General features: G+C 41.4%; 1 protein-coding gene across 2 annotated transcripts in view; it reads right to left on the bottom strand.

The window, feature by feature from the left end:
- The window catches only part of rps6ka1 (ribosomal protein S6 kinase a, polypeptide 1), a 48583-nt gene that overhangs the window by 13491 nt on the left and 20564 nt on the right, over nt 1-14528 (bottom strand). The window contains exon 3 of one of the 2 annotated variants that reach the window (XM_080512747.1): nt 1978-2031. The exons of the other annotated variant lie outside the window; for it this stretch is intronic. Within the exon in view, the coding sequence (XP_080368873.1) occupies nt 1978-2031 (54 nt within the window). The remainder of the gene's footprint in view (nt 1-1977; nt 2032-14528) is intronic. 2 annotated transcript variants of the gene reach the window in all.

Here is a 14528-nt window from a genome sequence, read left to right as displayed (position 1 = left end):
CCTCAGCTCAGCTCAGCAGGTGCCCACTGTACAATCATCCCTGCACTCATGTTGGGATTATTTCTGTGGACTAGCAGAGGGCTCCAGCTATACTTTTCTCCTCCATCATGTCGCAGGTCCTTGCTCTTTTTTTCCCTTGTCTGTTGGTCTGATTAGATCGGCGTGTTCTCAGTGACTGACTGAAGCTGAAGTGAACTGGAACCAAAGCAAGCAGGAAGGAAGAGCCTGCTCATATTCTCACAGTCCTGCACGAAACTAACTTGTCACACACACATGACCTCACACACAGAGGGAGACAGAGAGAGAGAGAGAGAGAGAGAGAGAGAGAGAGAGAGAGAGAGAAAGCGAGAAACAGTTCACCAGAAGAGAAAGAGGAAATGAAAAATGAGAAAGTAAAGTAAAAAAGGGGGTCTCTGTCCTCTGAAAATACTGCACCACGTGTCTTGATGGGTTTGTGTTATCAGTGATTTCCCAGACTGAAAACTCAGCTCTGTGCCACTTCCCTCTACCCACAATTCTCCCCAGCAGGAGCCAGAGGAAAAGGGAGAGGGAGGTGGACAGAGGATGATGCATCTCCTCTCTGTGTCAGCACAGCAGAGGCGATTGTGGAGGCTCACTGCCTGTGGATGACAAGAGATTTTCCTGTCCTTAGCCAGGCATGTTCCTCTCTTTCCTCTCTTCCCTCTCATAATACTCTATTCCTGCTCATCCTGTCTCCCAAAACAGCTGCTGAAGTGGCCGCCCACTCTTCTTTACTTTCCTCCAGCTCCAAAATCCAGGAAACACCACTTTAACATAAAAGAGCCACGACAAATGCCAAATTGAATTACGGCAGCCACTCATTAGGTTTACATGCAGAGTTTAGATAAGCTTTAGAGGTATAGATGCACACGCACAGGGGTGTAATCAGGTCCATCCTGTATATCCAGTTTAAGACCATTTCTCATCGCTGCATCCCCAAACCAACTCCACAAGTTTTCCCAATGTTTACAGTTAGCAGTCGGCTTGCTTCTTCTGTTTAACTTCCTGTACACTTTAATTGTTTTATTTATAATTTTTTTTACATGCTGTTCCACTTCCAGCTCTGGATTTAGTATGTAGCCTGTGCCGAGCACCTTGTGATATTCTATTATGACTGTTGTGAATACATGCAAGTGTAAACTTCTCATAATATTAACTGTTTGTATTATTTCGATGATGAAGTCTCTAATCTGAGTCAAGTTCAAGTGATTGCATGAACGTTCAAAGTCCACTTTTAGTCGGACTAATGTGATTAGATTTTTTTTGTTTTTGTTTGTATAGTCAACATATAAACATGTCTGATAATTACACAAATGGAGGCAACCAGGCCCTCACAATGTTTTCCGAGTCGTAGCATTGTGATCTTATGTTAATATGTTTGTTTCTTAACCTGAACTCCATTTGTATATATTGCTCTGCTGTTCAATTTATAGAGAGGCTCGAGCTTCACCATGTGAACCCGATTAAAAGGATTTATTTTGTACGTTGAGCTGTCAGGTATATATTCTGTATTACTGTTTTGCTCCCTTCGCTGTCATGAGAGAGACGCTCGAGTCGTACGCTTCCAATCTGACAGAAAATTGTTGTTTTCACTTCCTGTCGGGAATAACGAGAGACCGCCCCCCAAGTGAAAGCGGCTTGCCCTCTTCAAACAACACAACGCAGACAATACGCTCTCTTGACCAAAGGGCTTGCATTTCTGTGCCATCAGCACACCTACGTCCCACAAGCAAACGATGATGCTGCGCTGCAGTCGGTGCTCAGAAAAGGCAGATCTCGACTATTTTGGTGGTTGGTAAATAAAACTTCCAGAGGGCAAAGAGACAAAAATACAAGAGTGCCAGTCTGAAGTGGATGAGATGCAGCGATAAGCACCAGTCATGTTCACCCAGGGAGGGAGGAGCTGCAGAAAGACCGATGCAAAGCGACTGTATAGCACGAGTGGTGAGATCTTACCTGGACTCTAATTTTGGCAAAGTCCTTCTCGATCCAGTTGATATGAGAGTGGTTCTAGAGGATTTTCAAATGGAGTGGTTAGCACAAGTGAAACAGGACTCGTTTTTGCGAGGAGTAAACTGGATCCTTTTACAGATCACTGAACACATATGCAAACACTTCAGAAATGCACACATTGAGAGGTAGAAAGGGCACAAGTGTGATGGTTGCCACAGTGGTGACAGGAAACTTCTCTTCCCTCATAGTTTCTCTTCCTCTTTTCAAAAGCCAATCTGACTTCCTTCCTTCTCAATAACGTGCTTACAACCGAGAGCAGAGTTTCCCAGAATCATTGTTGCAAAGACATTTTCAAATTGTGATAGCACATCGGACTGATCATGAAGGCACTTGCTCTCTACAAGTTAAAAAAAAAAAAAAGTATTTTGTCATCAAGTCTATAATGTTTTATGACGTCTGACTGCCAAAGTGTTGCAAATCAACTGCCCTCAACAGCAATAATAAAGCAACAAACTGTATGCAAGTCAAGGTTTGAGTAATTGGACGATTTTTCGGCATCCTGAACTTCAACTTGCAAAGCAAACCTCCTTCCTTTTCTCCCAAAATATCACATAAACGGCTTCCCGAGGCTTCAGGCCGCGAGCCATCCATCATCCTGGCACCGTCCACAATCACTCACAGGCAAACACTCCACATCAAGTGGAGGTTAACAGCAAACACACACGCCAAAAAAAGAAGAAGAAAAAAACAAACTTCAGCTACTTGCCTCCTGCATGCGAGCTTTGGTGCGGAATAAGAGCCTCCACATGTCTTAGTCCAGATATTTCCATGACAATGACTCTGTCACAGAAGTTCACCGTCATCTGTGACACTCACCGTCATACAAATGCACAACATCCGAGTTAGCCAACAAGTTCTGCATGCAATACCTCAGCGATCGAGATACAATCTGAATGCACCAAAATGGGAAGTGAAGAGAAATGGAGGTTATAAGCCACAAACCCGTTTGTTGAAGCTCGTATAGGAGGAAAACCTTAAAAAGAAGCAGGACGTGACTTTTATAAAGCATTTTTCTTCAAATAATATAAAGCAACTAGTTGGATCTTTAAAATTTGCCTCAAAAACACAAGTTTACATGTGCAATAAAGGAAATATTTGGCATATCTAAGCAATAGTGTGACCCTGGTGAACTACAGGTTAGAGAAGCAAACTTTGTTTCAGAGATTTCTCGAATCCCACAGCAGACAAGTAATCAACAAGGGTCCCTGAGCAAGACCCTTGACCCCCAACAGCTGCCCGGGTGCTGCACTGCGGCAGCTCATTGTGTACTTCCAGTGAAAAGCACTTTCCAAACTATAAAGGTTACACAAAGATTCAGAAATGGATGCTGTCTTGTCTTGAATCCATGAGAATGAAAAAAAAAATATACCCACCTTGTTTAAAGTATACATTTTTGGGGATCACATTTATCTATGGTCAAACAAAACTTTAAATTGTGTTCATATGCAGTGAAGTAAAAGCTAAAACAAAGCTCTCAAAATTGCATTAAGTTGTATTTGAATCAGTGTAAGCTCTTGTAGTAACATGTGCTTGCCTGACAGCTGAAATGTGTCCAGTGTCTCACACAGTGTAATATCCCAGGGTTAACACAAGGGGCCACTGCAGGTCTGCAGCCATCAATGTCCAACACTGAGTTTCATAGAATATTCACGTTGGACAAGTAAGGGCATGCTCACATTGTTACCCCATGCTTCATACCAATCTGACTCCTGGCTCTGACATCAATTACTGGAAGGGAGACACAAGTGGGACAGAAAGGAAGCATGTGGGAGGTGACACAGACTGGAGTGCTGCCCAAAACTCTCCAATCACCACAGCAAAAAGGTTCCAGATGCTAAAAACCCTTCTTGTCAAAAGGGTCTTGGTGTGAAGTAACAACCCACAACTTGTTAAATATGATGATAAATTGAGTCACAAACAAAACTGAACGTGGCAACAGGGAGCAAAAGGGCAGACAATGCTGTTTAAATGGTCCATAAGGTACGAAACCGATATTTAATTCAGGCTGTGAGCTGTATCAGAAATAAACACAAGACAAACAAAGCATTCTTCCTTGTAGCTTCCTGTAATTTCTCCCGTTTCTTGGAAAATGGAGCAGCAGCACCTGCAGGATTTCAAACATGTGACAGCTCCGACTGCCGGGACAAAGAGGCCGAAGAACACAGAGAAAGTCCAGAGTGGGAGAGAACATAAATGACAAGTGTTGATAGATGGAACAGAGCAGTCCAAACATCCATCCAACCAAGCAACCAACCGTGGTTAACTATCATTACCGTGAAAGCAAATACCCCACAGAAGAGTTTGTCTGTGGAAGCATGCACACATGAGCAAATTATTAGTATTCTGGACCGCAACACAGCTGTCACTATGATTTGATGATTATATCATTCGAGCTGAGGAGAAGGGTCTCTTGAGAATACTGAAGCAAGACAACATTCATTACAGCTTGAGATTATGTTTTTTTTTTTTTAGTCGACATAAAAAACCCCTGAAACAATCTTGTACATTTTAATGCAAAATTAACAGTTAAGTCATTATATTTAGTCAATTATATATTGACCGTTTAATGTTCAAAAAGTTGCCCTTTGGGCCCAAAATGACAACATTCAAACCTCCAAGGACTTTCACTTTGTACTATTGGAAAGTTTACGGAGGGTTTTATTAGTCAGAATTTGAAAAGGAAAAACAAGAACAAGCTTCAAAAAAGAAACCTGAAATGGCCCAAGCATTTGTGGCTTCCTTATCTTAAACACTTTGAGTTTGTTTTCTTATGAAATAAAACATCAGTGTTGACTGCTGTTTGAATCCACAGGTAATAAATAACATACCTCTTCTAGATACTTTAATTCACATATATGTTATGCAACTGTTGTAATTGTTAAACCTGTGGTTTAGCATAAAAGCTAAAGTACTAGTCTAGTACACTTAAATCTTGTAAAATATGTTCTGAAAACATCTGTTTTCATATGAAAGCATTGCCCTGCCCCCCCAGATATTTCCTGCTGCTGTATCCCCAAACCTCTCTGGTGCCAGTTCAGTTGCTCCATATATCAGTATTTATGTTTCTAAAATTAACTGGGAGCTCGAAGTGCAATAAATTATTACAGCCATGAACTAACATGAAATAGGGCAGCATTTTTCCAGTATTTCTAGTTTTTATGTTTCACATTTGTACTCTGAGGTTCATGGTGGAGTACAGAAAAAAACCCCATTCAAAACAGGAATGTATGTCTATAGCCCTGTGCGGTGAGTTTACGTAAGGTATGTGCTGACGAAGGAATTTCAGGACTTGTGTATGTGTGTGTGCCTGGACTTTCTTTTTTTAATACAGTTGGAACCCTAAACTTGATTGCTCACTAATGTATATTGCTGTGAGGATGAAAATAATGGTTACCACGAGAGAACGCAATACATTTCAAGCCTTGACACTACCGTGGGCAGATGGTGGGTAGAAAAGGGACAGGGTTGGAAGGAGTGAGCAGAGGCGTGCTACAGACCGACATCCACCTGGTCCCAATGCAACCAACAGTCTTCCCATCGCAGTGGGTTGGGATAAGCTTATCCTGGGGCGAGCAGCGGGAGAACAGGGAAAGAAATGAATGTTGAGAAAGAAAAAAAACAACAACAAATGTTTGAGTTCACACTGGCTGGATGACCCAAAGGCCCACGAAGGACGGAGAACCAGGCGCCTTGAAAATACTTCGAGGCCTAATCCCTTCCTGCTTAACGTGATTATGTTCATCTTTGCCCGTCTGACTGCTGTTATCCTACACAAAGATGAAAGACAAGAGCTTCATCTGCAGTGCAGCAATTAGAGGAAAGAGTAGGATTTCAGGAGAGGACGATACTAAAGGATACTGACAACAAAAGAAGAATACTTGTAACTTCTTGATTACTTGTGACATCATTTTGAAGCCTGTGCAGCTCAGAACATCTCGTTACAACACTTGAAAGAAAGAACTGCACCTATGAAAAATGAAGAACGACACAGATATTGGCAAGGTTTGCAGCTCGCCCGGCATTTCAGCCCTTGACCTGCTGGTAAAGGCCAACTGTGGGGGTTAATACCCATTCTCCAGCAGCCTGGGCCATCTGTCCCATCTGCAAACGCAGCAAAACACACACACACACACACACACACACACACACACACACACACACACACACACACACACACACACACACACACACACACACACACACACACACACACACACACACACACACACACACACACACACACACACACACACACACACACACACACACACACACACAACTCGATTTGGATTTAGGAATTGAACTTGCAATGAAAAACTCAAAGTTGCATCATTGACCGATGGCAGCAAATGTCTGGCGTAGGTCAAAAGGTTGGACTGGCACAGGTACAAGTTTTGCACTCATCCTATACACAAGTAGCAGGTGGATGTGACAGGAAATGTACCAGAGGTAACACAGGATTAGCACAGATGCTACAGGAAATCCTGTCTTGGCATCTGCAATATTAATAGCAGCAGTAAGGATAGCGGTAAGATGATAGGCAGGTCAACGCCGGGCCAGTTGACAAGAGGCTGAGGCGGCCTTGTGCATTATCCACCGCTACAGCCATGGTCAGAGGGCCGAGGGAATACGGCGTACATGAGAATAGAGGGATGAGTAGAACAAACGGACGAGACAGAAGTGAAGAAGAAAGAGTAGATCCTCGTAACATAAACAATGAGGTCATCGGAGTTATAAAACAAAGCTGGCTGAGTGCAGTGGAAATACGCAGCACTCCATAGCTTGATGCAGCACTGAGGTACAAAGAGAAGCACCTGCATATGGACGTAGAGAACGACCCATAAATACAAACAATAACACCACCCAAGCCTTTCCACTCATAACGTCCCAACTCTCGGCTCAAACTATTCTCACCAACAGTCGAAAGTAATAACTTTACATCGGCAGGTATTTCCTACTTCCTCTCTCTCCTGTGCCTCTCCTCTTTCTTTGAATAACCGCCAACATCGCCAGGCAATAAAACACACACACACAAACACGTGAAAACACTGGCATTCTCCCTCACAATGTCTTGAACTCTGTTGCTAATCTTGTTCCTCAACATGGCTGATTGCTGTGTGCAGCAATTAAAAATCAGAAACTGTGGGCAGCCACACCTTCACTCGACTTCAATGAGGTCTGATTAATGTCGGCTACAATATGAGCCATTTCACATCTCATTGTGGTTATTTATTCGGTGCTGAACTGAATGCAATGAGGCAGGATGGATCTGAATGTTGGAAAAAAAAAACAAGGGCAAAGAGAGAAAGAAAACCGATGGCTGAATTAGGCAGTTATACCTGAAGGGAGTTTTCCCCCCCAAAGTTCTATCAGCTTATTAGTGTCTACTAAAATGAACTAAACAAAAGGTATTATCTCCAGTTTGTATTGAGGGCTTTAAATAAGCTGTGGCTCACGGGCTGTACTGACATGCCCCATGTATGGTCTTGTCCTTGTTATCATCTCTACATGCACTGTCGTAAGAATACTTTATAAAAAAAGAATACATTTGTAATTAGTCTCTGCTTTCCAACTGGATTTCATGACTGAAAATTAAAACGCCATGTGTATTCATGATCACTCTCGAGTCTATAAAATACATGATTTTCCACATATCTTGTAAGGCTGTGTTGGTTTCATTCAAGGCTGCATTGATTGGTTTTCTTTCCACTTTGTAGCAAAGTTGTAAACCAAGCATGACCTCATGAGGCCGGTGCAGCTAAAGACAGCTCAGTAAACGGAAGCAGCGAGTCGAAACAAAGCACAAGAAAAACCTGGAGGAAACTGCAAAGTTGGGTGAATAGCTTTCAGCCAGTAAAAGTAAACTGAACAAAATACTGAATAAATATGCAGAATGACAAAGGAAGTAAAAAAAAATAATCCAGATTTGAGTGCAGCCCACAATTACTGCTGGTAAGAGTCGAGAATCAAAGGAGACCATTAAATCTACTTGTTTATGCAGTAAAGATGTTGAAAACATGACAGATGGGACCGACACAGCCAGATTTTGCATTTGGCTGAAACAATGAGCCATAAGTAGCCAAGTCCGGTAATGTTATATCAGTGGGACATGAATCTCCCTCTGAACGTCTTGTTTCCCAATTCAGATTCTGACGAATTACACTCAACATAAAGCCAGTTTGGTGAGATCACAATGAGGTGTGAGTAATACTATAAAATAATGAAAGAATACTAAACAAAACACAGACAAGCATGCCTGGGATGTGGATCTGTGATTGCACGGACACAGTTGGAAATATGAGCCATGAAATATGTTGATATGAGCTGAACTTTGCACTTCCTGAACTGCTATCAGAGGGACAAGGGTCATGGGTTATATGCTCCAGGGTGTTGGGGTTAAAACTGCTGCGGAAGGAAAAGATGAAAGGGAACCATGGAAAATAAGCCTGGGAATGACAAAATAATTATTTGCAAAAATGCAGCTGGAAAATTGGGAAAGAGAGAAAATGAAAGGGCAGAGCATGCAGAATAAACACCATCAGCATCCATATTAATGAGAAGTATAAAGTACTGGTCGGAACATTTTCCTTAATCGACCCCGAGAGGGGGAAGCGTGAAACTATGGCAACTGTGTTTTCTCTGTCTCCATCTCCCAGCATCCTCTTTATAAGACACAAGGTGCTACGAGCGGCAAGGCCATACACGCAGACGTTAAACGGTTTTCTTTCTGATGCCGCTTCCAGGTCCATCTTCACAAAACCCAACACTTGTGTGCCGCCACCCTGTACTTCAGTTTGATGTTCTCCTGTCCACATCATCCATAGTCCATGAGGATGGATTTTCCAGCATTTATTTAGGGAAGCAATTCATTATGATGGCCTTTAAAGGTTGGCAATGTTGCTCAAGACTCTAATATCAGAGACCTTTCAGCCTATGCAGACTTATCTATAATACAGAGCACACACACTCTCGGGATGATTAATGGAGCTGACTTTCTGTCAGAAGGTCCCTGTGTAATCTATACTATAACCATGGCTTTTAGAGAGTGAGAGAGAGTAAGAGAGAGAGACCAAAGGAAAAATGAAGAGAGAGTGAGAGACTATGTTTGCGTGCGCACTTTAAGCCCGAGTGATATAGGAATGAAATCTCTCAGTTTTAAAAAGGCCTTTGAGGAGTCATGAGAAGTGTGCATATGCGTGTTTATGCCTTATCATAAACCTGTTTTCCCCTCCTGGCAGCTCAAGTCACAATCAGGGCTTAGCGACGTGAGGGCACTGTAACCATGACAACTAGGCCAATAGCTGCCATGAATGGATGGAGGAGGGGATAAACTGAATAGATGGATGGATCACGCGTCCGATGGGCATCTGGTCTTGTAATCGGTTTTGTCGTTCATACGTTAACAACAGAAGAAACCAGAGTGATCGAATCGGAGTCACTTACAATTCACTGAAGGATGCTCAGATTGAACTTCAACCCGCTGCCTTTAGGGAGACGTTCAGCACAGGACTCTTTGTGTTTGCAGGGACTTAAGTGGCTCTTTTGATTACAAAGTAATTACAACATATTCACTTTAATCCTCAAAATTAAGTGGTTTAGATCAATGGCTCCCTTTGAGGTATTCCTGGGCTGTGGGATATTTAGCAGCACTTGAATAGGCGGCGAGTCTATGAGCACATCACGTGCTAACTTTGATTTCCAACAAGTCTGTAGCATTAGAATTGACAAAACAAAAGTTTGTGAGACCCAATTTAGACAGTTTCATTACATGGGTTCTTGTTTGCAACCTTTGTAATTGTTCCTCTGCTGTCATGATAGGGGTGGGAAGTACCCGATGGAAAAAAAAAAATCTCATGACTTAAGACACTTTGGAATTGATTCTGCTCATGACTTCACACACATTTCATCAAATTTAATACATTCTTTATATATAGATTAAATTTTTTATGTCATTTTGCTATTTCAATTACTCAATGTATACAATTTTGAGATTTATACTGCAAACGTCTTGCCATCAGAGAGCGTGTGTATCCTTGAAGTTCCAATTAAATATCAACTAAAAAAACTTCCCAAACAGTCTTGATGTTTTCCCTGAGTAATTCTGACCATTTCAGAATCTGCTTTACATTTAGCTGCAACTCAATTTTGTGGAGAGTCTTCAGCCAAAAGCATAATTTTAGAGTACAGAGGTTTCTTCACTTTGCACAACAACATTTATTGCACCTCAGGCTCTCAGCTTCTCTAAATCGCCGGCAGCCGACGCTCGGAGCCGTCCATGAACGACTTTCGGGTGAACAGATAGAAGGTGCTGCAGCTGCTGTTAGGAGAGCTATTCAACTAAAACATGGTAAAGACTCTGCAGAGGATTTCTCTGTTCAACCAGTGCTGCAGAAAAGACATAAAAGGGGAATAAATCTTTTTTTTTTGCACACTCATGGATATTACATCACATCACAACATTAAGACACAATCATGTACTTACATGAATAATACAATTCACGCAAGTACAGTGTCATTCTGGATTTTACTGAAGCAATATGGCTGTATAGTACTGTATATCCAAATTTTATGACTATGGTAGAACACCATGTTAACGTAGCCAAAACAAATCAAGCTCTGAATACGTTTAACCTCAATAAACCTTGATCATAAATCTTCCTTCAATGATTTTGTATTGCAGAATTAGCCATGATAATCCAAAAACTCTTGATGAAGTGTATCTATAGGATCCAACGGAGTGTAGAAGGAGAAGGAGAGCGCGCGTTACAAGAACAGAGGTTGGATTGTGTATAGTAGGGTCCAAAGATTTAGAGCTCCCTTCCAGCACAGAGGCAGGCTGGGTAATTGGGCTGTAAACCATATCTCCCAGCCCGTGTGTGTGTGTGTGTGTGTGTGTGTGTGTGTGTGTGTGTGTGTGTGTGTGTGTGTGTTCCCAACAGCACAATGCGCCACTTAAACGGCCTCTGCCATCAGCATCAGTTTCTGCAGATGACAAACTGAGATTAGAGAGCAGCCGCTTGACGGACACGTCACTTGAACCACGCATGCACACAACAAACAGAAATAATCACTAACAATTGCAGATTTATTTCCTCTGAGAACAACTGCACATGCACACGCACGCGCACAACGCACACTCACACACCTACCTCCCGGGGCTGCAGAGGCAATTATAATAAGGTCTGTTAGCTTGTGCAAAGAAAAAGGAGCTATATAAATTTGTGCTAAAACCTACTGAACACAATGCCGTGACTCAAACCCGATAAGGTGAGAATGACTGCGAGTTTTTTTTGTATATGTGAACCAACATTTGGATAAGCCTCAGTAACAGATTTTTTTTTTTTTTATTGTCCCAAAGTGATTGTGTCAGCACAAGGTCCAGCTTGCGTAATTAAGTTGATTTTCCATTCCGCACTCTTGTTAACTGACTAACCCGCCATTTCAGAGAAAGAACACTGAAAGTTGTTTATACATAACAGATGAACCGCATTGCGCTCCAACAGTTCGCTGAAAGCTATTGATTTGCCAAACGCCATTCAATCAGGCATCACAATGTCATCCTTTTTTGCAAGACTTTGTTTGACCTTGTTTAAAAAAAAATAAAAAAAAATAAAAAGCAGCATGCATTCACAGTTGTACAAAAGACTTTCGAACCGAGTTGATTTTAAGGCTGTCCTTGCCTTTGGGTGACTAACTTTTTACAGAAAGTAAGAAAAGTTTGGTTTGAAACTTTGTAAGAACAAACGCAAGCGGAATAATACGGAGCAAGAAGCATCAAGGACACCTGCTTTTAACACGTCATTAAATAGTCGGCCCTTCATCTGGACTGCGTGGCATCATGATGAATTGGATTTTAAGGAACCGAGGAGACGTGATGGTGGAAACAGGTCGGAAGGAGGAGGGAGGATGATGTAGTGATATGTGCAGTGAAATGATGATGAGCAGCGAGAGGGAGAGCATGAAAGAGGGCATCTTCAAGCCTCAGTGCTTTTTCTCATTTGAAAAGTTGTGTGTGTGTGTGTGTGTGTGTGTGAGAGAGTGCGTCATCAGGATTCCCGTTCCGTCATCACAGTGCAGCTGGAATACCAGAGTCGGCACATTAACGGGGTCCAGATGCTGTTTCCACTCGTTTTTTTAGTCACTGTGGGTGTTACTGTCCGGTTACACAGAAATTAATGGCAATAATGGAACGATCTGATGGCTTGTTGTCAAGCCTGCTGGCTGATAATCAAATGAGACGAGCTTTATTGCCCTCAAACCCCATCATGTTCTGTTTTTTTTGACTGCATGAGTAGATCAGGTAAACTGACTGAGACACAGACGATCACAGTCAATTATGAAGTTATCAATCAGGCTCAAATACACAGTTTTTTGGATTGTAGAAGAAAACCCACACATGTAATGGGAGAACAGGCAAAGAAGCCTTCAATGTAAAGGAAAAAAAATGTAAGTGTTGATAAAGACAGAAAACCAAAGAAATAGGTTATTCTATAAATCTAACCTTTAATCATACGTTTCCTTCTGTGCTTCAGATGAGATACCTGATCAGCCTCCCAACGTTCTAAACAACGCACAGAAATTCTTTAAAACTAACTTTCACACCCCGAGATCATCGTACAGGATTTGTATGCCTTAAGCAGTTCTTATTGAAGATCTGTGAGGCCATCAGCCCTAAAGCTACTCACAAGCAGCAGGAACCGTCTTAAACGATGCCGAATAAGCTGAGCTGCTTCTTCAAACTAGGCAAAACCAACTTTTTTTTCAGGATCCAAAAGTTTTGCTCGCTTATACCATTGTTTTGATAAGGATACATAATGCCATGAAAATATGAGAGAAATCCACAGCAGTCGAGATAAAACACGACTTGATGAAAACATGATAAGAGCTGAATTTTTCCAGCTTGCATACAAATGTTGATATGTTTGGACATCAAACTTTCCAGATATTCCACCAGGGAGGTTCTGGAGAAGTTGCAGATATATAAAATCACCTGTATTAAAAAAAACAAAAAAAACAAAACATTATTAAATGTCATTATGACCATGTTATTTTTCTGGGCTGTCCTAAAAATCAACAATATGAAGTGTTTATCCGGCTGATCCCTTTTACAGGGGTCTCCACAAGGGCTGTGTTATATTGGTGAAACATACGATTTGTGATCATGTAATCTAAGGTGACTGCGATAAATAAACACTCAAGTTAATGACGATTGATGTTTTTGTGCCATGTACTTCCAAATCACAACGCTCTTGTTATTTGGACCCCTATGTTTGTTATTGTTGATCACATGTGCCTCTGCAGTTCCCACCAGCATGGGTTCAGAAGCAGAGCAGTTGATGACCGTTGTTTTTTGTCATTTTTCCTTTATTTTTATAAGCTTGTGCTTTTGACTTCTGACCCGTCGCCACCAGGTTTAACGTAATGCAGAAATAATGAATCAACACAATCCCTCTCATCAACATGATCTCCATCTATCTAGCCAAATATGTGGTGATGCGGAGCAAGAATGCATAATACATGGAAACTTCATTTATCACAGCGCAGTCTGTTTTTGTTTTGTTTTGTTTTGCAATATGCATATTGTGAATGATAAATCTTGCAGTTCTAGAGTATGAAGTCAATTCACACTCATGAATCTAGTGAGGATTGGTATACATGACGCATGCAATACAACTCGTTAACTTGTGTGCATGCAGCATTATAATCTAAGGACTTATTTACTGGTGTTCAAAGCAAAGTTTGTGTGGCTTGTATCACAATAGCAGACTGCTGTGTCTTTTCTTAAGAGATACATGAATATTGAGCAAATTATTTCAGGCACGGCCCTCCCTCAGTTGAATCACAGCACATTAATTAAGTTGTCTTTGTCTTTATCTTTATCTTTTCACAAGCAGGTTGGGATTCGCTTTTTGTCCCCAAAGTCTTTATACATAGTTTACTGTTCTGTCAGTCTTACTTATCGAGAAAGTGCCCCACCAGTGTACCTTAAATTCAGTACTATATCCACATTCAGCTCAGATAATTGATACACAAACAGATGGAGCTTATTTGTCCTCCCCTCAAAGAGTTGTATGACTGAATTCACTGTCACAGTCGACTTTCCTTCACATTAAAACATCTGGTATCTATTCACTCCTCATTAGGCTCTCATCGGATCATTAGTTTCTATGCTGATTTCTTTGCAGTTCAAACAGAAACCACTCTGGAGACAATAAATTAGGTTAAAATAACCATAATTAAGCTTAATAATGGTTATCTGTGATTTGCAGATGCCCGCAGGATTCCCTCATTTGTCATGTAGAACTTAACTTGGTGTCTATCTTAGCAGAAATAGCTGTGTTAACCATCCTGATTCATCGCATTAGAAGAAAGGAAAACACATCAGTACTTCATGTATTCAAAGGGAGCCCTGTGAAAGTAGAAACGGCATCATGTCTGACACCAGATTCTTTAGTACGATAACAGACAACCACACAAGAGTAACATGACAACAT

Source organism: Blennius ocellaris (assembly GCF_963422515.1).
Source record: "Blennius ocellaris genome assembly, chromosome: 17".
Lineage (NCBI taxonomy): Eukaryota > Metazoa > Chordata > Actinopteri > Blenniiformes > Blenniidae > Blennius > Blennius ocellaris.
The sequence above is the reverse complement of the archived record's forward strand: the minus strand, read 5'-3'. Positions and strand labels throughout refer to the sequence as shown.